The following is a 22,714-nucleotide window of genomic DNA, read 5'->3' as shown; positions in this document are numbered from 1 at the left end:
GGCGCATTCAGGCTCCCGGTGAGCCGTAGTGCGATCGACGTCTGGCCAGGTGCGGTGGCAGCCAGGCCTCCTTCAAGTGCCCTTGACTTTTGAAAGATTGAGATTCGGGCCTCGTTGGTCCGTTCAGCTGTGTTAAGTATATCTGATCGCTTCCTGCTTGCCCCTCGTGAGCGTTAGCGATTAAACTATAGTCAGTTGCTATAGTGACGCTACGTTAACACAAGAAAGGGCGCAGAACGGCGTGAAACAATGAGAGAAACTCCGGAAATAGTTTGCTTGTTAAGATTGTTGGCACGACCGGTAATTCTCCATTTTAGTTGCAAGAAAACATTTAACGACGGCTCCTGACGTCCCAGATAAGTCAAGGTGAAGATATGTTACCAGTGAAGCGTCACGTGTGGAGGGCTGTCTGTGCAGCCATGCATTCCTATCCGGGGCGGCAGCCGTGAGTGCCAGGGCTAATTCGTGCGAAAGCACTGGTTAACTCGGTATGTTGAAAATCCGTTGTCGCTGGCACACAGACGACACAGAAAATCGTCGACGAATGGCGGCACACAGAATGGCTGGTGGCTCAAAGAATCAAAAGAGAGCATTTGAGTTTAAAAGGCATTTGGCAACTCCGAGTAAGGGTGGTATTCAAACCAGGGACCTCTGGAATGCGAAACTGAAACCACCCCAAAGCTAGCATAGCTGAGCGAGTTTAGCTGACCGAAAGTGGACCGAGTGAATGCGTACTGGCCATCGACATTGAAACGAGTGTTAGAGGCGTGTATGGAGGCTTACGTCAATAATATAACCATGGCAATTACCCGCCGCGGTGGCTCAGGGACCAAGGCGTTCTGCTGCTGAGCATGAGGACGCGGGTTCGATTCCCGGCCGCGGCAGCTGCTTTTCTAATGGAGGCGAAAAGCAAAAATGCCCGTGCGCACGAGATTTCGGCGCAGGTTAAAGATCCCCAGGTGGTCAAAATAAACCCGCAGCCCTCCACTACGGCACGCCTCATCGCCTGCGTTGCGTCGGTGCCATAAACCCTGCAATCAATCAATCAACCATGGCAATTACAGAAGCAGCAATTAGGCAAGAGTCAAAACACGTTCCGTTCTTCCTAAATATATTGGTGATACCAACGCGAGTATGTGCCACGTCATAGAGGTGCGAAAAAGAAGAAAAGGACGCAAACCGAAAAGCGCAGAGTTTGTCCTTGAGAAGGGTTGGCGGCAAATACAGCTACGACATAAGTACTTCGAGCATGCTAATTACAGAAACCACAATTACTGCAGTATCAAAATACGACCCCAACCCCGCTGGTGTCTTCTTTGCTTGGAGATGCGAACAAGAAACTTAAAGGAGAACAAAAAAAAATCGCGCCAATCCACCCCGTGAATGTGATTGGAAAGCAAAGCTGTAAACGGCACCCATAACGATTACCCATGCGACGTCACTTAAATTTACGCACATCGCTCTAAAAATAGTAAAACCAGAGAGAAGTGAAATGCACTTAACCACACCATTTATTACTTCAAAGAGATACTCTTGGTAAGGTTAAATCAATGCATTATGCATGAACGGTGTTTGGTTGAGTTGTATTGGTGTAGCACAAGAGTGGAAACTTTTTTTATAAAATTAAAGTAAGCTCCAACACGGTGTTAGACGATTTTACTTCTCCGTGTCTGCGCCGCGGGCGGGGGCGACGAGATTTGCGGCAGAGAAGGAGCAGGAGGAGGAAGAAATACTTCTGTTCAGATTTCTGAACGGCCCAGAGTCCAGCCCTGGGTAGCGATTCCTTCTTCTGTGGGGCCCATATGCAGTCCGCGCGGCCTGTGTTCTGTCCACCCGCTGAAACTTGGTAGGTAGAGAGGGCATGGACAGCAGCATCTCCCATTGCTCTTGTTGGATAGTAGACGGAAAGAGAGAAGGGTGCTCAGGGCTAAAGTCGCACACCCCGATTACGGGGCGGAGTGTTCCTACTTCTGAGCAAAATTTACACTCAACGTCGTAGCGATTCGGATACATTATGTGAAGACGCGTAGACTGTGGGAAGGAGCCCGGATTGTATGAGCCATAGGGTAGTTTGTTGTTCTCTGGAAAGGTCAGGCTAAGGCGAAGGTACGGTCTGTCTCAGGAGGCGATAATTCTGGGTTATCTCTCTGAACGCGACAAGTGGGTGACTGTCCTCGTGCAGCTCCATAGCACGGAGGGTAAAAGCGCAGGCTTATTGAGTGGGCGTTTTGTTGCCCTCCATTGAAGCGTGAGGGGGTGTCCAGATGAGCTGAATGGAACCGTTTGGGGAGTGGTTTTTTAGCACGCACAGTGCAGGTTAGGACACCCAACCCGACTGGTCATTCCAGTAGGCTTGCTGGGAGTCGGTGACTACCCTCCGAACCCCTGGTTGAGTGAGAGCCAAGGTGATGGCTGCCTCTTCTGCTGCCGTCATTTCTTGGGTCCTAAGCGAGGTACACGCAAGGAGGTTGGTTCTGGAGGTAGCCACGATGATGGCGCATTGCTGCCCTCGATGTTTGGAGGCGTCTGTGTAGATAACTGCATCATCCCCACCGAGGGTGGTGTTTAGCGCTTGAGCCCGTGCTTTTCGGTGACCCTCGTCATGTGAGGGATTCGTATTTCTAAGCAAAGGGAGCATCTTTTGTTTTAGCGCCAAGAGTGTGAGAGTACGTCAAGCGGGGTGACATTCTGGGCTGCCTAGCCAATCTGTTGAAGCATGCGTTTACCCACCGCAGTTCTGAGCCGGATATTCTGGTTAGAAAGATGGCCTTCTATCAGCTCTTTCACCGTGTTGTGGAGCTCCGTGGTAAGCAGCCTCTGTGTGGACGCACTCATGAGAAGACCAATGGCCTGCTCGACCGCCTTTCTAATCATTATATAAAGCATCTATATGTCTTCCTTGTCGAGAAGAAGACAGGGGGTTGACGTAAGTGACTCTCGAGAGGACAAAAGTTTCAATTAATCGAGAGGCACCAGATTCCTTTAGGCCTGGCTTCTTGGTGGCAACTCGCCTGATCATGTGTATGATTTGATTAATTCTGTTTTTGGGGCGCTGCATGGAGACGTCACTCTTGGTGTTAGCCTCGAGATGTACGCCCAGGATCTTGATGCTGGGGCTTGGAGTGATGGCCTGGCCATCAAGGAGTATTTGATTGTATTCCTTGGTTTGGCGTGAGGGCGGACGAGAAGGAGCTGGGATTTTTTACGTGAACACTGGAGGCCACAGGCTTTAGCACATTGGCATACTAGAAGTGAGATGCCATGCACTGGTGTGAGCTTCCTTTAATTTTTGTAAATCTTAGCACATGAGCAAGGTGAGCACAGGGCTGCTAGACGGGCGTGAGTGGCCGCGTGACGCTTTCACGTGGCAATCAGCGAGAACGCAGGGGGTAATCCCGTAGATGTGCTTGGTGAGTACACTACCTGTCTTCCCCCGTCTTCACGTGTGCTCGTAGCTAAATCGGTAAGATAACGGGCTCTCGCTTTGTTAGTCTATTAGTTCCAGGTTCGATTCCCCCCGGTGCCAGTAAATTCTTTTATTTGTTCGCTGGAGTTTTCTGGTGACACCAACGGTCGCGAAAGAACCCTTGGGGGGTAGAGGTAAAAAGCTTTGCTTTAAAAACGCAGAAAAATGAAGGGTGATTATGACATTGCGAGGACACATTCGTCAATTGGACACTTATGCTTCCGCAGTCGCTTCATCATAAGTAGTGTTCAGGTGACCCCGTAATTGTTTACAATAGAGTTCCTTCCCGATGCTGCCAGCCTGACAGCCCGGTAACTTCCCAGGGTGTACACGGGCGCACAAGCGCGTACCCCGTTAATAGCGTGTACACCTAAAGGAACAATAAATGCTGAATAACTTTTTTTTATTTTAGCTGTATGATCACACTATTCAAAGCTGCATCGGCCGGCTGTTCGGCGGCAAACTATGACTTCTTCTTTTTAGAAATAAATAATAAAAGCTGCCATTTCTTTTTCCGGTTTGCCTCCTATATTTGCGGGACGCAAAAGATTACGTCACACATCGTGAAGAGGAGCCACCTACGAAGTTATGCCAGGCATTTCATTCATTGACGGATTTATTTATTTATTTATTTATTTATTTATTTATTTATTTATTTATTTATTTATTTATTTATTTATTTATTTATTTATTTATTTATTTATTAGTCATTACCTCTACAGCCTCGTAGCTTAACGTCTCTATATTGCCAAAAAATCCCAGGGCTTCGGGAAGCGTAAGATTTCCTTCAAATGTATTTGTATGGATACAGTCACATGTCAATAGAATGCGCGGAATCGTTTCAATTTCTTTCCCGCAAGCCACGCATGCCCCATCATTTTGGGCATGCTTCCCCAGAAAGTTCTTTCGTTCCCATGAAATGTGCTATGAATTCCATTATCCAGGACGGACGCCGCTAGGACTTTCTGCAAACTTGCCCGGGAGACCCCGATAGCCAAATAGACTACCCAAGAGTTCACGAGCTCTCGTATTCATGCCCTGGACCCGAACCTTCAGCGTCCTCTTCTATTAGGCCTCCCACGGACTGATGCAGCCGTTCTTTGCCGTCTCTGGCTTGGAGTCGCCTTCACAAATGCTTACTCCCATTTGATTGGAATGGCAGGCAGTGAGGCGTGCGAAGTCTGCGACACACCGGAGACCATACGCCATCTTCTAGGCGAATGTCCGCGTTTTTCATCGGCAAGAAGGCAACCCTCCTCAACTTTACGGAAGTTCGATTCTCGGCGGCCGTTCTCTGAGGAGAAAATCCTGGGCCACTGGCATTCACAGTCACCTACGCACAAGGCCACAAAAGCGCTCTTGTGCTTCCTAAACACAACGAACTTGCACAGCAGACTGTAGCGCGAGGGACTACTCTCTGTGAAGTCAACGAACTCTATCGCCTATAGCGTCGTAACGCTGGCCACACCTCTTTACGCTCTCTCTTTACCTTCCCCTTCTTTTACTGTTGTTCATCTTTTTTTACCATTGTTCCCCTTCTCCACGTGTAGGATAGCAAACTGGGCCACAGCCTGGTTGACATTCCTGCCTTTCCTTTACATTTATTCCTCCCTTCCTTCTTCATAAACCAGAGCACTGGCCTTGGAGTTATCACAGAGATTTTTCTTTCTGATACCAAATTTTTCTGCCCCGTCCATCTCACGACGTTTTCGATTTCATCTTTTTTTTCATGCATATATACGTTTGCGATTGTTTTGCTTCATTTTTGGTTATATTGGCTGTCTTTGCTTCTCCACTGACCATTACAGAGCCTTCTATTCTTCGCCCCGCGCGTCCATGCTTTCCTGTCGAGGTACCTAAACCCTTTAGCTGTCCTCTCACGGGAATCCAGTGTTTCTAACCTCTCCTCAAACCATATTTTACTCTGAGCTTCTCAAACATGAAAAGACTTCCAGCGCGTATCTCCCTGCACTGCTTCCCTAGTTGTTTTACTATGCGCGCCCAAAGCCAAGTGGCCGCAGTTCCTCTGCTGTGCAGTACGTCTTCCCTTTCCGGCAAGGGGAGAGCTTCTTTCATGCAGAACCAGTTCTGACTAGTAGCGCGATTTACCAGCACGTCGCTGATAGCCGGAGGGTCGCTTAGATGATTGCGCTAGTAACCTAGTAGTTTTGCTCATGGTTGTCGCATACAACAAAACACGGACAGCATTTGCTCTCGTGTCCAGTAGCATAAGTGAGTGAGTGAGTGAGTGAGTGAGTGAGTGAGTGAGTGAGTGAGTGAGTGAGTGAGTGAGTGAGTGAGTGAGTGAGTGAGTGAGTGAGTGAGTGAGTGAGTGAGTGAGTGAGTGAGTGAGTGAGTGAGTGAGTGCACCTTGGCTCCCTCCATTCTTCAGGATGGTAGAGAACTTCGAGAGTCTTCATTTTGCTTCAAGCGGCCGATAATTTTGATAGCGACCGTGCTATTATGGCCCACACCGGAATTTTAAAGACGATAGTCTTTCTTGGGCTACTTGAACGGGGAAATTTTGGTCTGTCTGTCTGTCTGTCTGTATGTCTGCCTGTGTGTCACTCGATTCAGTCAGCCGGTCAGTGTGAAACAGATGCTGCTCAATAGTCTTATATACTCACAGCCAAATCTAGACGTCGAAGTCCGGTGTTAGTGTTCATATTTGTCAACATTAATTTTTGAACAAGAACAAGACACTGCGCGAACATAAGGCAGAAAATCAATGCATAAGTGATGTTTGCAGCGTTCCTTTATTAAAAATTAACGAATGCTTTCTTTTACGATAGAAAATAAAATACTACACCAACTGCAGAAAACTGTCGCCAGCTGTTGCCCGCACTACCTGGAGGAATTCGAAAAAGTCAAACGGCAACAGCAACGAAAAGTTCCACTGGATAGGTTCCGCGTTCCGCTTGGAACGCTCGAGGAGTAGGGAAACGTGGTTCTATGAACGTTGTAGTCGGGCGCCTCGAATCACGCGCGTATCTGCCGTACGAGAGCGCTGGCATCGAGGCACCATACTTGGAGCCGTGGAATGCGGTAAATTTAAAATTACTTGAGCAAAGCTCTAGCGTGTTATCTCGGAAGGAACGAGACTGGAGAGGCACAGCATGAGGGGTGAGCGGGAAAGCGAATAGATGCATTTACTTGCCAGGGGTGCCAGTTGACTATTCTCTTGCGTCAACATTTGCAACGAGGAGAGCAGATACGCGGCCAATTTTTGTTTTTCTCCCAAATGCAGCTCGGGCCTTGGGCTAGAGCGTGCACACGCCCCGAAATCGCCGAGAAAGCACTTCTTTTCTTGATGCTGTTCAAATAGCAGGGTTCAGCTGGTCCGACTGTAGCTCACGTTTTATCAAAACTTTCCAAAAAACAATTATATGACAATTGGTTACTAAAACAACGATATCATTACGGTGAAATTTATTTACTTTTCATGGTTGGGTACTTCATGGTGAAGTTGTAAATACTGTGGGGCTTGGCCTTTTGCGGGAGCGAAACAATGCCCACGTATGACTTCTAGAATAAACCCTGTGGGGATCGCGACTTTCACGCGAACCCCTTTTCTGGCTAGCTTCCGTTGCGGCCGGCGTGCACACGCGCCTCGCTCACGCGACGGGAACAATACGGGAGGGCGCCAGCGACCGGACGGTTTGTTTTCGCCCTGGTGGAAGCGTTGACCCTTTTCCCCTCTGCCTTACCCGAGAACCAGTTCTTCCTCGATACTAGCGCCACCGTAAGGCGAAGTCTGGTGGGACGTAGCATGACGAGGGGACGCTCTCTTGTCTTGGGGATCCGGTAGCGCGCGGACGTTTCGGCGCGCTTGTCCTGACCTAGGGAACGCGCCACAATGGGACGCGCCCGCACGAGCTGGGAGACTGCACCCGCGCTCGCACTCCGCAGCGCTCCGCTGCTCCGGTATGCCATCGGTGAGTCGAACCATCTCGATCTCTAGCGTTGTTTATGCCTCGCTCCCAATGTTACCGTTATGGCCTACGATTAGTCTGTATGCAGTGTATTTGATTTGCACTTTGCAATAAATGCTGCCATTGATGTTTTGCCCTCGCCGCCTCCTGCCTTTGTCTGTCTCCGCAAACAACGGACCCGTCCGCAGCCTGCGCTCGCAAGGAATGTTTGCTGAGTGCGGATGGCTGCGGGGTGGGAAGTCACTAGTGTGTGAAATGCAGAATCCCACATCTGGCGCCCCAACGTGAGGCCTTGTTTGCGGAGACGAGCAGGAGGCACGGCAGCATCCTTTGTTCTGGCGTCGGACGATCCGAGCACAGACAACAGACTTCAGGCCTAACTTATTGGAGCGAGTTATTAGCAGAGGCGAACTTTCCTTTGAGTGAGGCGAATGATTTATTGCTGCAGCGTTTTTAATCTGTTAAGCGCCGAGTTTGCAGCAATCGTGTATATGGCAGGACATCGCTGCCAATTAACACGTGGTGTCCGAATTTTTGTCGGGACGTTGTTGTTTATGGAAACGAGGGTTTCCGAGTTTGCATCCACGCGAGGCCGGGAGCCCGCGCCGTTGTGTCAGCCCGAAGTGAGTGTGTACGGAAGCTGCAATTTGGGTCCGAGTTTTTCTTTTTGTTTTGTCGACTCCGGGAGTCGAGGCTCTGGGAGCCGTGTGGCTGGGCCACGTGTGCCGCAAAAGGCTAGCTGGTATTGCAGCCTGGCATGGGCGCTCCGATACCGCGGAATGCGGTAGGCGCCGTTCGCTCATAAGCTGCTTGTGTTGCAGCGAGCGTGTAGGACCCTTAAAAGCAGATGTCTCCTCACGGCTGCACGTACGGGCACGTTCAGGGTTTCTTTCGTTTGGTCTGTTTTATTTTGTTGTGTTTTTGGATGCGGGTCGTTTGCCGAAGTGAGTGACCCGAAGGCTTTCACAGCCGGTCCTCCCGGAGAAGGCACGACCTTGGGAACAATGCGAGGGCGCATGGAGCGCTCCCCCTCTTTTGTTGATCGCCTCGCGCGAGAGAAAGGAATCTCTCCCGCCTCAGGAAAGACTTGCTTTGACCCCTCGCTGCTTGAAAAACTGCTTTCCGCAGCGTAGTTGTTTTTGTTGTCGCGCCACGCGGGTGACGGGACTGAAGGGGGGCCTCATCCCTCTTCCACTGACGGGGAGAATTACGCGAGGCAAACTTTGCGCCCGCTGATTGTAACGTCGCAGGAGCGCTCTTGTTCGGCTCGAGAGACCAAGCTCTGTTCACGTAAACTAAGCGCCAGTGTGTTGAAACGTATTTCAGCATTTTTACGCAAGCGGTGTTCATGTGTGTGAACATAGGGCTGTCGTTGGGAGCAAATACTGTTTCCGCGTTCATGTGTATGAATGAAGTGTTACTGATACGAGCAAATACTGCTTTCGCATTTGTGTGGTTAAGCATCGCGCCGGGTGGTCGATGCGACCGTGTGTGTTCTTTGTGCCCTGTACCGTATAGGGTTAGAACAGGTTCTAGCTCTGTGGACATTTCCAGAGCGGTTGCATTGCTGAGAAACTTAGCAGCTGAACCATCGGATTGTGTCACGTTATCGATGCAATCGAGTTCGTATTTTCCCTACCCTGCACGCTGCAGGGTTAGGACAATTTGGCGTGCTTTGTTGACGCTAACAAGCTGGTAATTATGCCGAAGCCTTGGCAGTTGTGATATTCGACATCGAACCACATGATCGATGGGATCAAAGGGCTACTGCAGCCTGTTTTTTCCTGCCCTATACATTGTAGGGTTTGGACTATTTATTGGGCTTTGTTGATATTAACAGAGCGATGGCAATGCTGACAACTCGGCAGTTGTCGTTAGGATCGCGCCACAAAGGCGGTGCGATCGGAGAGCTATTTTTTCTGCCGTACACTGAAGGTGCGGGGAGTTTCTTTGTGCAGCTAAGCCACCCCGGCTTGGACCACATGACGGAGCGTGTTTATGCTGCTGTCTACTGTTCCGGGCGAGCTGCCGAGCCTGCTGAAGGGGTGCGGTGCGGCATGCCGTCACCAGCCTGGCTGAGAGAGTCGGCAGTCTGGTCACTCGGCGGCCACGGGCCATCACGGATGTGCCGCCACTTGAGCAACGCTTGCTTGGGTTGGCTGGTGCGATTCTTCCCGGAGCTACCCGCCTGCAGACATCAGCGGGCGACGACCGGGCCTGCTGGTACACTACCAGCGGTGGCATTGGACGAGTGGAAGCCGGCGTAGGCAACACGATGCAGTGACTAACGATTTAATCGACGAACGAACTTTTCCTCGCCTCTAGTCCTGTAGTCAGCTCTCACCGGCGTACGCAAGGAATTTAGGAGGGAGGGATGTGGGGATCGCGACTTTCACGCGAACCCCTTTTCTGGCTAGCTTCCGTTGCGGCCGGCGTGCACACGCGCCTCGCTCACGCGACGGGAACAATACGGGAGGGCGCCAGCGACCGGACGGTTTGTTTTCGCCCTGGTGGAAGCGTTGACCCTTTTCCCCTCTGCCTTACCCGAGAACCAGTTCTTCCTCGATACTAGCGCCACCGTAAGGCGAAGTCTGGTGGGACGTAGCATGACGAGGGGACGCTCTCTTGTCTTGGGGATCCGGTAGCGCGCGGACGTTTCGGCGCGCTTGTCCTGACCTAGGGAACGCGCCACAATGGGACGCGCCCGCACGAGCTGGGAGACTGCACCCGCGCTCGCACTCCGCAGCGCTCCGCTGCTCCGGTATGCCATCGGTGAGTCGAACCATCTCGATCTCTAGCGTTGTTTATGCCTCGCTCCCAATGTTACCGTTATGGCCTACGATTAGTCTGTATGCAGTGTATTTGATTTGCACTTTGCAATAAATGCTGCCATTGATGTTTTGCCCTCGCCGCCTCCTGCCTTTGTCTGTCTCCGCAAACAACGGACCCGTCCGCAGCCTGCGCTCGCAAGGAATGTTTGCTGAGTGCGGATGGCTGCGGGGTGGGAAGTCACTAGTGTGTGAAATGCAGAATCCCACAACCCCTACCCCTTCACAATCCCAAATCCATAGTCACCGCCACTAACAAATTCTGAGAAAAATAAACACGTTTGCATTCTTTAACCAAGTGCGTGACGCGCATTTTATGCAGCTTCGCTGGCCAGCCACCACCACAGAGTCGAATGGCTCACAATATTTTTCTGCCAATCGTAGCCTTAGTGGGTCATCTGCTTGGGGTCCGAAGCTTGTTATTTAAGTTTTGGATTTTCCGTGTGACCTTCAAAGACACATTTCTTCCTTCGCCTTTCGGTCGCAAACTTACAAACTGCTTCTGCTTCCGCTTGGGTTTTTCTTCGTTCACCCATCATCTTCTAGTTCCTTCTTCTCCACTTCAGCAGGCGAAGCTCGCCTGTTTGACACCGGTGTCACTTTCCCCAAAGCGGCGCCGGAGGCCTCATTTCCGCACAAAGACACCGCGTCCGCTTCAGCGCGTAGCGCGCGCGCCGCGCCATGCCCGCCACTCATTGTGCGCGCTCGCCTATCGGCTTAACAAGCTATTAAGGGCCGCGCCAACGCCCTGACGAGAGGCCACCGCTTTCCAGGAGAGGAGGAGAGGGAGGAAGAGGAGAGGCTCAGAGGATGGAAGATGGAGGATGGAGATGAAACGAAGGAGAGACAGAGGGTGCCTCCCGGGCAGCCTCGCCGGCAATTAAGAACTTCTCTGCCGCCGCCACGCTTACAAGGACCTCATTGTTCGTCCTCCAGAGGGCAGCACCGTCGCCGCAGACGCCTTCTCTAGGTGCACCGCCGCCTCCGCTTAGGACCCCCGGAGCAGAAAGCCGAACGTATTTTTCTGGAAGTATCGCATACGGGTGGCGTATTGTCCGTCCGCGACACGCTGCCCTCCATTGGGCGTAATTGTCCTGGCGCTCGAAATGCAGCACGACCGCTTTGCGAATGCGCGTCCGTGATACGGAACGATTTTCACGCGGGTTTGGAAGCGAGATGTTTATGTTTCAAGAAAATGGCGTAAAAATACTTTGGAAAAACGGAATTTGCCCTTTTGGGGGGAGAGAGGTAGAGAGAGAGAATATGAATAAAACATTCGGCTTTACTTTATTTGAAAGATTATGTAGCTTTTTCCTCGCACCAATATTGTTCGCTGGGTACGCTTGTCCCACCACCACTCAGGAGTTAATGGTTCGATGGGTGGAGTTGCCAACCATCCATTTACTGCGCCATAATATGACGTCGCAAGCTCACTGTGACGTATTTGTTGGTGGCCAAAAACACGCAGATGGTATACACCGACCCGAAGTTATCGCGTAAGAAACAGGAAGTTTAGCACCTGAATAAAACCTGGCAGGGACGTTTAGCCTGTAAGAATACTATGCGTGACTGGAAAAATACATCTTGAAAAAAATATTTTGTATTAATTTCATGTTCCATTATTTACTGGAATTCAGCATAGAAATTAACTTTAACAACCAGGCAACGGCGTATAGTTAGTTATACGCGCACGTGGTACAGTTTACTAGAAGAGATGGTAGCAAGGCGCAGCCTCAATTCCAGAGTGAACCCAAATGTAAACGCGTGCGGGGGCTCAAGCATTGCTTTTACGTGCCACCAATTTATCACCAAATTATGGCATCCTTATTATTGAACTACATAAGGATAGCTGTAGAGTTGGTTTAAAATAAATAATACTTTCATTCGACTTTGCCTGTATTAAAAACAAAACAGTTTCCCGGCACAATTACTCGCATTTAATTATCCAAATGCTACAAAGAGAATATGAAACCGCTATAGCTCGAAAAAAATCTCTCTCAGGCTGCCCCTTGAGACAGCTTTTTTTGCTGGCCCTGTGTGTGCAATGCCAATAATTTTCATTGTTGGTTGTTATCTTAAAGGCGCAGATGGAAAGCTGGTGCACTGCGGTGCAGTCACTGTAGCGCACTTAGGGTATATTAATACACTCTGTCCATGGGTTCACCTCCCCTGATGATGGGATTACCAGGGGGCCATTTTTTATTTAGTAGAAAGAATCCCCAACCTACGTATAAAGCACCTGTACGAGCACTTTTCAAACGAAAAAAATATTTCGAATCCTATGGGGGCATAGTAGCTATACTAGGATTTGAATAATACGTTTAACTCTTTGTTTATCCGCTCCAAATGACATTTTCAAAAGTTGCCTGCTTATTCATCCAAGCAAGGCATAAACTCATGTGAAGTTTATGCTTGCCTTGGGCGATGATAAAGAAAACATTCAGTCTAAAAAGGACATTTGCACTCGTGAGCGAAGAAATTTCTGAAAAACATGAATTTTTTTTTTTTCAAGCTCAAACTAGAATGCTTGGCAAGCACAAATTTATTCGTTGGCTTAGCGGGTTTCAGGGATGTGGATGGATTGAGGGAAAAATATGGTTCGCTATTTTACCAGGCTTCACCGCAGTAGCTATAGCTCTCCATAGGAGAAGCCGTCCTACGGCTGCCAAGTCAATCCCAGCCACCTTCTGGTCTGTTAAAAAAAGCTAATGTGTATTTTTGTTCACCTGTATGAGTATTGCTTGCTCGGCACAAATCAATTCAATGACTCCACGGGTAGAGAATAGGGATCCACGTAAAAACGCTCAACGCTTTGAATCTCGTCACGAGGAAAAATTTCTAGACATTCTAAGATTTGTTTTGGGAGATTCGTGTGACCGCTCAAACTAAATAGATTGCTCTACGAGGCGGAAATATGTCGACCTACGCGTGAAAACACTTTTGACGCTTTCGACGTCGAAGGTCTTTAAAATTATGTTGTTTTTTTTCAGCAATCAGCAACTTTTAGACGCGACAAGTTCAGAATTCAAAACTTCGTTTTTAAGGGAATGATGGTTAATACGTCAAGCTTGCTTCCATGCGACCTGAACCAAAGTCAAAGCCCAAAATTTAAAACGCGGCGACCGTGCTGGAATAGCGTAAACGGATAGACTGCTTCATAACGCGACGGTCTCGGTTCTATTCCGACCCCGAGAAGCGTTCCTTTCTTGATGTGTTTCGTGTTTCATCATCATCAACATAGAAAAAATCATCATCATCTCATCATCATCATGCCCCTTTGCAGAAACATGCTGTCGAAAGTTGGCTTTTCTGCAGTGCGTTTTGTTATAATTTTCGGCGTACGGGACGCATGGAAAGCTTCCTGTGAATAGCCTTTATAGACCTCAAAACATTAGGCTATTTGTTTTACAAGCATAAATTATATTCGGGAGGGATCGTTACGGGTTTATGCTTTTGTAAAACCGTCTGAAAAAATCAGATGCAATATGCAGTTTTCCAGTCGCTCAAAAACACCCGGTATTGGGAAAGATCTTTCAGAAAATAAGGCTTCATTTTCTTCAATTAGAAGGTATTACAGTCAACCCCGGCTATAACGAACCCGGATAAAGCGAATTATGCTATATATCGAACAAAAATAATTCAGTTACGGAAATACATGGGAAACATATTCCTTATAACGAAGTTCACATCCGATATATCGAACTCTGGGCGCCTAGAATGGCCGTTGAAATGCATGATCTTGGAGCGGCGATTGAGATGTGGATTGGCCGCGACCACGGAGCAAGAGTGGCGACTGAGACATTGCGCCTCGCATGGAGCGACATGACGCCTAATACTTTCCGTAACTGTTTCCGATGCGCGGGACTCGCGACGGAACCCGCCCAGTCAGCGAGTCCGGACCAAGACAGCAGCATCGGTGAACGGTGGGAAGAGCTCGCCAACGTTCCCGATGATGTCGCGAGTGAAATCCGTTCGACGCTTATAATGGAGCGCTTTCGGCAGTCGATGTGCTCCACCAATGCTTCTTAGATTTTTGAGGACGCGGACTCGAACTGGTGCAAACAATGTTTCGTGTAGAGAATGCTACGCTAGTTGAAGCCGCCAAAACGAAAGTGAAAACAAAAATCACCGGCTTTTTTTTTTTTTTGCAACGTGGGCAGTTAAAGCGGAAAGCAGCTTTGGTACTTGCAATAAATGGATTATTTTGGTATGGTAATGGCTACTGTACTGTGTTCGTTTCTGCCTACCCGGACGGCGTAGTTGGGGAGGCGGCGGGGGGCTTCAGCGGACTGCGAACTCGTAACAATAAGCTCGTTATAGGCGGGTTCGGCTATATCGAACTATTGGATATATCGAACTAATCGCGGTGCATATTGAAGTTCGCTATAAACGGGTTTGACTGTATTCAGTAGCAATAATCCCTATTTGGACGCACAAGTTTTCGACAGAAGCACCGGAGAGCAAAGAAGTATCAAACCGGCGAAAAGAGGTGGTTGAACTCGCCAAGTCTCAACATTCTGGGCAGGTCATCTGCATCATATTACGACGAAGGGCCAGCTGAAGTGGTAAATTGGATAGCATCAGTGTGGCATTTGTTGTAGACATTGGCGAAGGGTGATTTATGATTTTCCGATTATATTCGTTTCGTTTTCAAAGTTCTCATCACGCCCGCCCAGTCAAAACCTGCTTGCGACTGGGCTTAGATAGACCTTTCGCAAAATCAGCTCAATTGTTTGAGCTCTAATTATGCGCTACGGAAGGATCTTGATTAGAAATGGGCCTTTTTTTTTCGCGTATTCTTCGCATCTTCGCTCTGCAAGAAGAATTTCGCTTAAAGGGGCCTCGAAGACAAAATACAACTGTTTATTTTGGAAGAACTAGGCTTCTGTACCTCACTCAGCTCTATTTCAGCCACAGAAGAACGAAGAAGTGTTTAAACATTTTTCAATTTACTGCTACTGTGGTGCATTGTGGGCTGGGTGGACGTCATATGAACCAGCACTAAAAAAAGATGAATGAAGCTCACACTAAGGCGTAAGACTTGAAGGTAGCGAAGCTGTAGGCAACAGTAGCGTGTTTCCTCTTTTTCGCCTCACGGCATTGTTTAAGTCTCGCCGCTGTACGGGGAACCACAGCTGGATATTCGTCTTCCTCTATCGCATACTGTTCTGCGCCGCACGTGGCCTCGTGGCCTTCCTTCGCGGCGCGCGCTTATCGCTGCGGCGGCAACCTCCTCGCCTTCCTTCGCGCACGTCTCCTTGCCCTCCTCGCCTATCTCTCCCCGTTATCGGGCCGCTGCTTCGTGCCGGGCGCTTGCGGAAGAGGGTGTGGTTTGACCTCTAGCGCTTAAGGGCAAATCTGGTCACCCCGGGAAGAGTGCCCGAGGTAGCGTAGTGTAGCTGCGCTACAAAACATGCATTTCAATGTGTCAACTGCACGTCAGCATTGAAGTGATGCGATCAAATGAAACTACAGGCCCCACACAATCGCGCCCCCACGTGTCTTAGCGATGGTTTCGCTCGGCGCCCGCTAATTTTACGAACAAGATGCTATGACGTCATAGAAAAGTTGTCGGAAAATCGTCGCTCGTGATTCGCCACTGCTTCACAGGTTTTCTTTAACACGTCCATTATTTGCTCGAAGTTTGCGATAAAATTGGCATCATTGCTATCGGGACAAAGCGGTATTTCTAATGAGCCAAAGTTGTATTCTGTCTTCATGGCCCCTTAGAGGCCATCAGCGGTCGTCAGTATTTGTCGTGCGAAATTATCGCTGGAAAAGCGGTCAATATCGACTATTACAACTGGGGTTCGCGGGGAAGAACGGAAAGAGAAATGTCATGCTATCTTGGCTTCTATTTGAAAACTAGTAACTGTAAGTATATTGAACGCACAAGTCTTTCAGGTCAGGAAAAACAATAGAAGAAATATTGCCCGGAAACACGCCGCAATAGTTTTTATTTTTTCTGGTCCATATAATTTGCGAGGTAGCACGACCGAAACGTACCTACCTTGTTTTTTCCCAAGTTTTCGATGTGGCACTCGAGCGTTGCCTCACGTCCTTGAGCGACGGTGACGTTCTTGATGCCGCTCAGGAAGCGAGGCTTTGCGGTGGTTGCCGACGTCATCCCTGCGGGAGAACGAAAAACATAATTATATCTTCTAGGATACGCCTAGAGCACTCATTGGTGCAATGTGCTGCCATTGTTTCGTTGTAAAAAATACGGCTGAGCACAAATGTGCGTCATTAACGCCATTTTAAAGCGAAGTGTTCTGTGCCTCGCTTATGGCGATGTAGTTGCTCCAGAACTCATTGCAGGAAAACCAACTTTGCTCAAAGGGTTTCCCGAAAGGGCATCATTCTGATCTGGAGTCCACCAGTGTTGATCTCTTCGGGAACTGTCGCACGTGGCACGAGCCCTCGGTGCAGCGCCGCCCAACCCCTACAAAATAAAAATAAACGTTTTCCCTCCTTCTCCTCCTCCCTCCTCCCCAAAGGGCACATTATTATTATTATTATTATTATTATTATTATTATTATTATTATTATTATTATTATTATTATTATTATTATTATATTTATATTGACGATTACAATGATGATGATGATGACGAACGCACTACAGGAAAGTCAATAAGAAGAAAAAAAAACCTCCCAAGGTCGTAACTGAACCTGGATCTTCACGTTATGAAGCCGACGTCTATCCGATGCGCCATCACGCCATCATTTTCTTTCTTAGACTGCGCCATCATTGCATTCAGGTCGCTCAGTATTTCGTTTGGAGAAAGCTCCGCGTCTTAACCATCTTTCTCGCTAAAACGCCCGTGTGTTCGGAATTTCGGCGCACGTTAAAGATCCCCAGGTGGCCTAAATTAATCCGGAGCCCTCCATTACGGTGCGTTTTACCGCCTGTGTAGCGTCGGTGCATTGAACATGAAAAAACAATCTTTCTTTCAAGACAGGGGCTATGATATTTTTAATATGCGAGGCACAGATTATAAAGAAAGCCGCTTGAAGAAACTTCAACCTAGATTGAAATAAGATCTGTACATTCTGCATCCGTTACAGGTGCGTAAGCGCGGGTATAACCATTTACGCTAGAAACGCCACGCCACCCTCGCTGCGCATACACATGCGCATAACTTTGGCCTCCGCGATCAGCAATGGCGCGGCGGCAAAGTTGATTGCGGAGGCCATGCACATGCACACGAACAAAGACATGCGGCGCCCATCAACGAGCTAGAACTCCACTGCATCCCCCAGTGCGCAGGCGCGGTTGTTGCAAACATCACGTGTCCCTTTTTTTCTCAGTTGTACTGTCATTCGTTCTCCCAGTTCGTTACTCGCCTTACAAAGGCTTGAAACATGATGTATGACACAGATTTCTACTATTTGAACATGCAATGCTTCCGCATCATATCTGACACAGTTAGGAAAGAGGCAAAAACTACTGCGTGAAAAATGTCATATTCCTGATGCTGCGCAAAAGATATAGCCCAGTTATCATACTTTCAGGAGGCGCATGTAAATCCCGTATAAAATGGCTAAAAACAGCAAAGACAGTTGTGATGCGTTGTTGCTTTCGCATTTTAGCCCATGCTTCGCACTTCGAAAGTAGAACTGGGCGTGAGCGTTGCCACGAATAACCGTCTTCTCTTTACATGTTGGTGCGATTCGAGGGTTTGCTTGAGGCGGAAAGCACTAGGACAGTTCGGGAGGGTGTTTGTCTAACGGCGAGCAAATCTCATCCTAAGTGGCTTCCCTTGGATCTACTTCTAAGGTTGTTTGGACGCCAGACGGCGGAAGTAAGACGGAAGATCAAAGGATTCACGTGCTGCCGCACTGAACGAGGTCTTGAGTGAAGTTCTCTTGTCTGACCTTTGATGGTGTCACCATCCCCGCCCACCTCTGCTTCCTTTAAGAGAAGTATGGGTACCAACTACTTGGGAACCACAGTAGCTGGAAACCTCGACTGTTATGTAGCGCACGTCCCAAATGGTAGTGTGGGCTTGTGTGCAAAAAAATTCCTCGGGACACTTAAGTCTGCTTACGTGGCTTAAGGCGAAAACCCGGCGATACTTAATAAATACATGCTGACCTTTTCATGGCGTCTGCGTCTATTTCATCGCTTCTGACGCTTACGTTTCTTTGTCTTTCAGTGCCAATTACTTCGAACAAATTCTTTTCTCCTATATGATTTCCAAGTCATGCTTTCGTGTGTTTTGTGAATCGCAGTGTTTAGAGTGCCGTCTGGCGGCACTCAAGCTGAGCGCTACAGGCCTCGCTAAAGTGCCGTCCGACGATATTCGAATTTTTAAGACTGAGCTGCCACGAGCCAGAGCGTCTCCCGTTCTGATGTAGAGGTTCCGTTTAAGCTTCTTGTTTCGTAGGGCGAAGGTTCGAGTCTGGCTCCTACCATATTTTTTTTATCTTCAGTTTTAGTTAAAATTTTCGTGCCTCAGGTCAGTTTCCGTGTTTTAGAAGGTTTTTTTTTTATGTTCGCTAGGTTATGTTACGGTAATAGAGAGCGAAGTAGTGCCAGACGCGGCATTTTTGCATCTAAATGCTGGTGGACGTCGCTTTAGTGGAGTGCTTATAATGCCGTCGGATGGAACTCTAGACGCAGCCTTTGTGAATCGGGCACATTAGCCTTTAAGCCACCTAGTCCTGACCAATCCCTTAAGTAAGTATGTGCCAAGAAGCAAGGGACAAAAAGAAACAAAGCAGCCTTTGTCTCAGCCGCTGGCAAACGTGCGATGATAGCGCATCGGACGACTACTGTGGGGACATGGGTTCATATCCCATACATGTGTTTTTATTTAATTTTTGCAGCTGCCGTTTTTTTTTTTTTGGGTGGACAACAACCACTGCCGCAACGACGGTTTTTCGCAGAATGGGGCACTGAAGGCTTTCGCCTTGAAACTGAGTATTTATTTATTTATTTATTTATTTATTTATTTATTTATTTATTTATTTATTTATTTCTGTGCCCTAAAGACTCCGAAGGGCGTTACAAAGGGGTAGGGGTCTGGAAAGCAAAACTTGAACGGATGATATACATAAGATCAGCATTAAAAAAAAAGCATAGAAGATTTACCTATACAAGGCAAACAATACAATTTTTACCCTAAGAAGTCGCCATCGGCCTAACAATGAACACGAAACGTGTTTTAACCGAGGCAACGCAGCATTTCAGCATTTAACAGTGGTTTTCACAATTTACAAAGTCATAACATAGACGAAGCAATAAAGCAACGTATAACACTCGGCTTTGAATTGACAAAGTCACGTTCCATCGTTTTGCGCAAGGTACTCATTTCGTAGATATAATAATAGCGCTGTTTGAAAAAATGGCAAGTTTGTCGAAGAGACTACGTGTTCGGGCAACGTGTTCCATTCTGTAATGCTCAGAACAAGAGGTGAATTGTGGTATTTATTTGTTCTTGCAAAAATTGGTTCGATTTTTTGGGAGTGGTCTAGTCTGGAGGAAACGTAACTGGCAGTTCGAAGGTGGAGCTGGGAAAAAGAAGCGCTACGAAATGCGGAGTAGACAAAAACAAGTCGGTGTTACTTTTACATTTACAAGTCGGCTATATAGGTTAAAGAGGAACCTGAACATCTCGGGTCTCGACGAATCAAAACGCGCGGACACAACACGCACGGACGTCGGGTGTCGAGATTTCAGTGCACGTTAAACCTCTTAACACCGTCAAAGTTAATCCGGAGCCCTCCTCTACGGCGCGCCTCATAGCCTAGGTGGGGCTTCGGTTTGTTAAACATCTAATTTTCTTAGCACACTCCCCATTTTTCGCCTTCTTGATTTTGTACCAACAAAAATGGAGAATAAAGCTGAGTGGAAAAAAATATTAGTTGCATTTTTGCCAGAAGAAAGGTATACACGAACACCGAGTCCTAACCATGCTCACATTAACCGGCAAATATCATTCATCTTCGTATTTAGTGTAAATTTGGCTCCAAAAGTAATTCTAGAACTTCGATGTTTCTCGTCACCCGATTTTATTGATTAGTCTAAATCACGTGACCAGAACAGAACTACACGCGTGAATCGGTCTGCACCTCGCGGCAATGCACATTTCAACGAAACACTGGCGAAGGCACTGAGGAATCCAGACTTTCAGCGGGTGCTCCCAAATTACCAACGTGTTCGGGCAAGTTTAGACTCCCATTCAAGATACAAACTGCACCGCGAGCAAGAATAAGCCAATGTTGTCTGTGTGCGACAAGCTTTCCAAAGCTTACGCCTTCATGGAACGCATAATTCGACTTCGTTTCCCAGCATGCAATAAAGACAAAAAGAAAAAGAGAAAGCAACAGCTACACATCACTTTACAGCGAAGACACAGCGTTCGAAGCAGCGCAGAGACTTATGCAACTCCCGTATGAGAACATAAATATTTCATCTTCGAAAAGGAGAGCCTATTTTGAAACAGGCACGGGGGCCGAATATGCGCCGATCATTATTCATTGAAACCTGACCGATCGAAAACTGCAGGCTCGAGGATGTGTGGCAGCAGATCCTGGAAACCAAAAGAATACACCCGGTGTGGCCATTCTTCTTATTTAAGAAAAGTAAAAAGAAAAAGACAGATAACGCGAGGGGTCTGGAGATGTTCTCCCTACAGTGCGTGAAACGTAACACCTCGAGTCAAGTTGAGGAAGCAGCAAATAAATAAATCGAGCGAAAATAGTGCAACAGAAAGAAAAAAATAAACGAAACACTTTTTTTCAACGGCTGAACAGTGTGCATTCGGACATCTTTTCTGTTCATTTGTGTTGTTGTTGTTGTTGTTGTTGTTGCTGCTGCTGCTGCTGTTTGCTGTTTTCGATAGGTAGGAATGACCGGTCTACGGCGGTTGCAATGGAAGTATGACCCCAAGCACATTGCGACGGCGTTATCGCTTGGAGCACAACATCTCGATAAAGTTTTGTGTGTTTCGTTGTGATCTTCTGGGGACGTTAACGTTGCTGACTGCATTTGTATTTTTAGACTTGAGAAAGCATTGCCATGGCTTAGAATAACAGGGAACGTCGTATGGAGTTGAAGCAGGGCATATGTTTTTAGACCACAAGAAATTTCGCAATCCTGCCTTCAATTTGAACGCACACGCTCGGTAAAAGGACGTTGTGGCAACGTCAATACACTGACCCCGTGGTTTGTTGCAGATGTAGCACAAAGTCGGGTTTCGTTGAGCAGACATTGTCCGTACCATACGAGCCCTCTGCTGACACATCGCAACCAGCACTCGGCAATAAAACTTAGACACGTTTAAATTACAGAAACGGAGAAGCATTATAAAACGGAGCAGTACGAAAGAGGAGCCGTATTTTTGGTGAAATCTTGCGCACAGGGAGTTTTGACAATATCGGCAAGACACCTTCCTGTATAACCATACTGGACAGCAGGTGAGCAAAAGTTATCCGGCGACCATGGCGACCACGGGTGAGGCAATAATTGGTTGCTCGTTTATTCGTGACGGATTACAGTCTAAGAAGAAAAAATACGTGGTCGAGTATAACGCGTACTTCAATAGCACCGCATTGTCCCCAAGACGCAATTGTCCAACATACCTGGTTCGTAAAAAATACGCCTCCCTGTTTGCAAACACCACGTGTAAAGACAGTGCACTTACACTTATACCAATGTTCAAAGCCGTATATTGTTAATGATAACTATTACAATCTTTTAACATTTAGGAAGTGCAAATAAAAGCCTCACATTTCTGTGTGTGGGGGGAAATCGGTGAAAATAACTCGGTCGCCCTTTCTAATGACGGAGTGCCACGACAGATGCTCAGACCTGTAATTACTAATCGTCCGTATTAAAGCATCCAGAGCGCGGGGAAGAAATTAGGCCCGGATATTAGCGCCGTGCTAGACTCGCTTCTTTGTACATGAGCGACATATATCATTTCGCGTTCTGAAGGGTGAAGTCAAGTGCGGCGCGACCAGCAACACAACTTCTCCCCCGTCCAAACATCCGCGAAACGTTGAAAACTTCCTCGCTATGAAAGCGTGGCACGGAGATATAGCCCCACACTTACCCTCGTAGCCCAGGGTCCGTTTCCCGCGCAAATTTATATCTTCATTTTTCTTTTTCTCTGCGGCTAAAGCGGAGAGCGTGGGTTCAGCAAGCGTTTCGGGCGCTAATTAAGGATGCGACAAGAATTGCACCAACACACAACCTCAGACCCAAGGAGAAGAAAACCTCGACACACTTAACAGGTCCGGCCGTATGAAACTGGGCTGGAGAAGCCGCGACGACGCCGACGGGCAGTTAATTAGAGAGCAACGCTTTTCTTCGTGCGACACCGCTTAGATAACAAGGCCGTGCAACTCACTATTACCACCCCATCCCGACAAAAATACTGCACCTCAACAGGCCCTTTTCCAGCCGTCGCAGCCGTCCAAGTTTTTAAAACTTGGCAGCTCACATCACCGAAGTCACCCCTAAATTATTGTCCAGTTTT

The 22,714-nt window shown here is 47.9% G+C and overlaps 1 protein-coding gene across 2 annotated transcripts in view; it reads right to left on the bottom strand.

Moving 5' to 3' along the window:
- The window catches only part of LOC144169828 (lachesin-like), a 209,999-nt gene that overhangs the window by 43,151 nt on the left and 144,134 nt on the right, over positions 1 to 22,714 (bottom strand). For both annotated transcript variants that reach the window (XM_077699193.1, XM_077699192.1), the window contains exon 2: positions 16,237 to 16,355. In XM_077699193.1, coding sequence (XP_077555319.1) covers positions 16,237 to 16,355 — 119 coding nt within the window. The remainder of the gene's footprint in view (positions 1 to 16,236; positions 16,356 to 22,714) is intronic.

The sequence above is a fragment of the Haemaphysalis longicornis genome, unplaced genomic scaffold (assembly GCF_048455015.1).
Source record: "Haemaphysalis longicornis isolate Haplotype H1 unplaced genomic scaffold, Haemaphysalis longicornis Haplotype H1 scaffold_2, whole genome shotgun sequence".
NCBI lineage: Eukaryota > Metazoa > Arthropoda > Arachnida > Ixodida > Ixodidae > Haemaphysalis > Haemaphysalis longicornis.
This window is presented reverse-complemented; position numbering and strand designations above follow the sequence as displayed.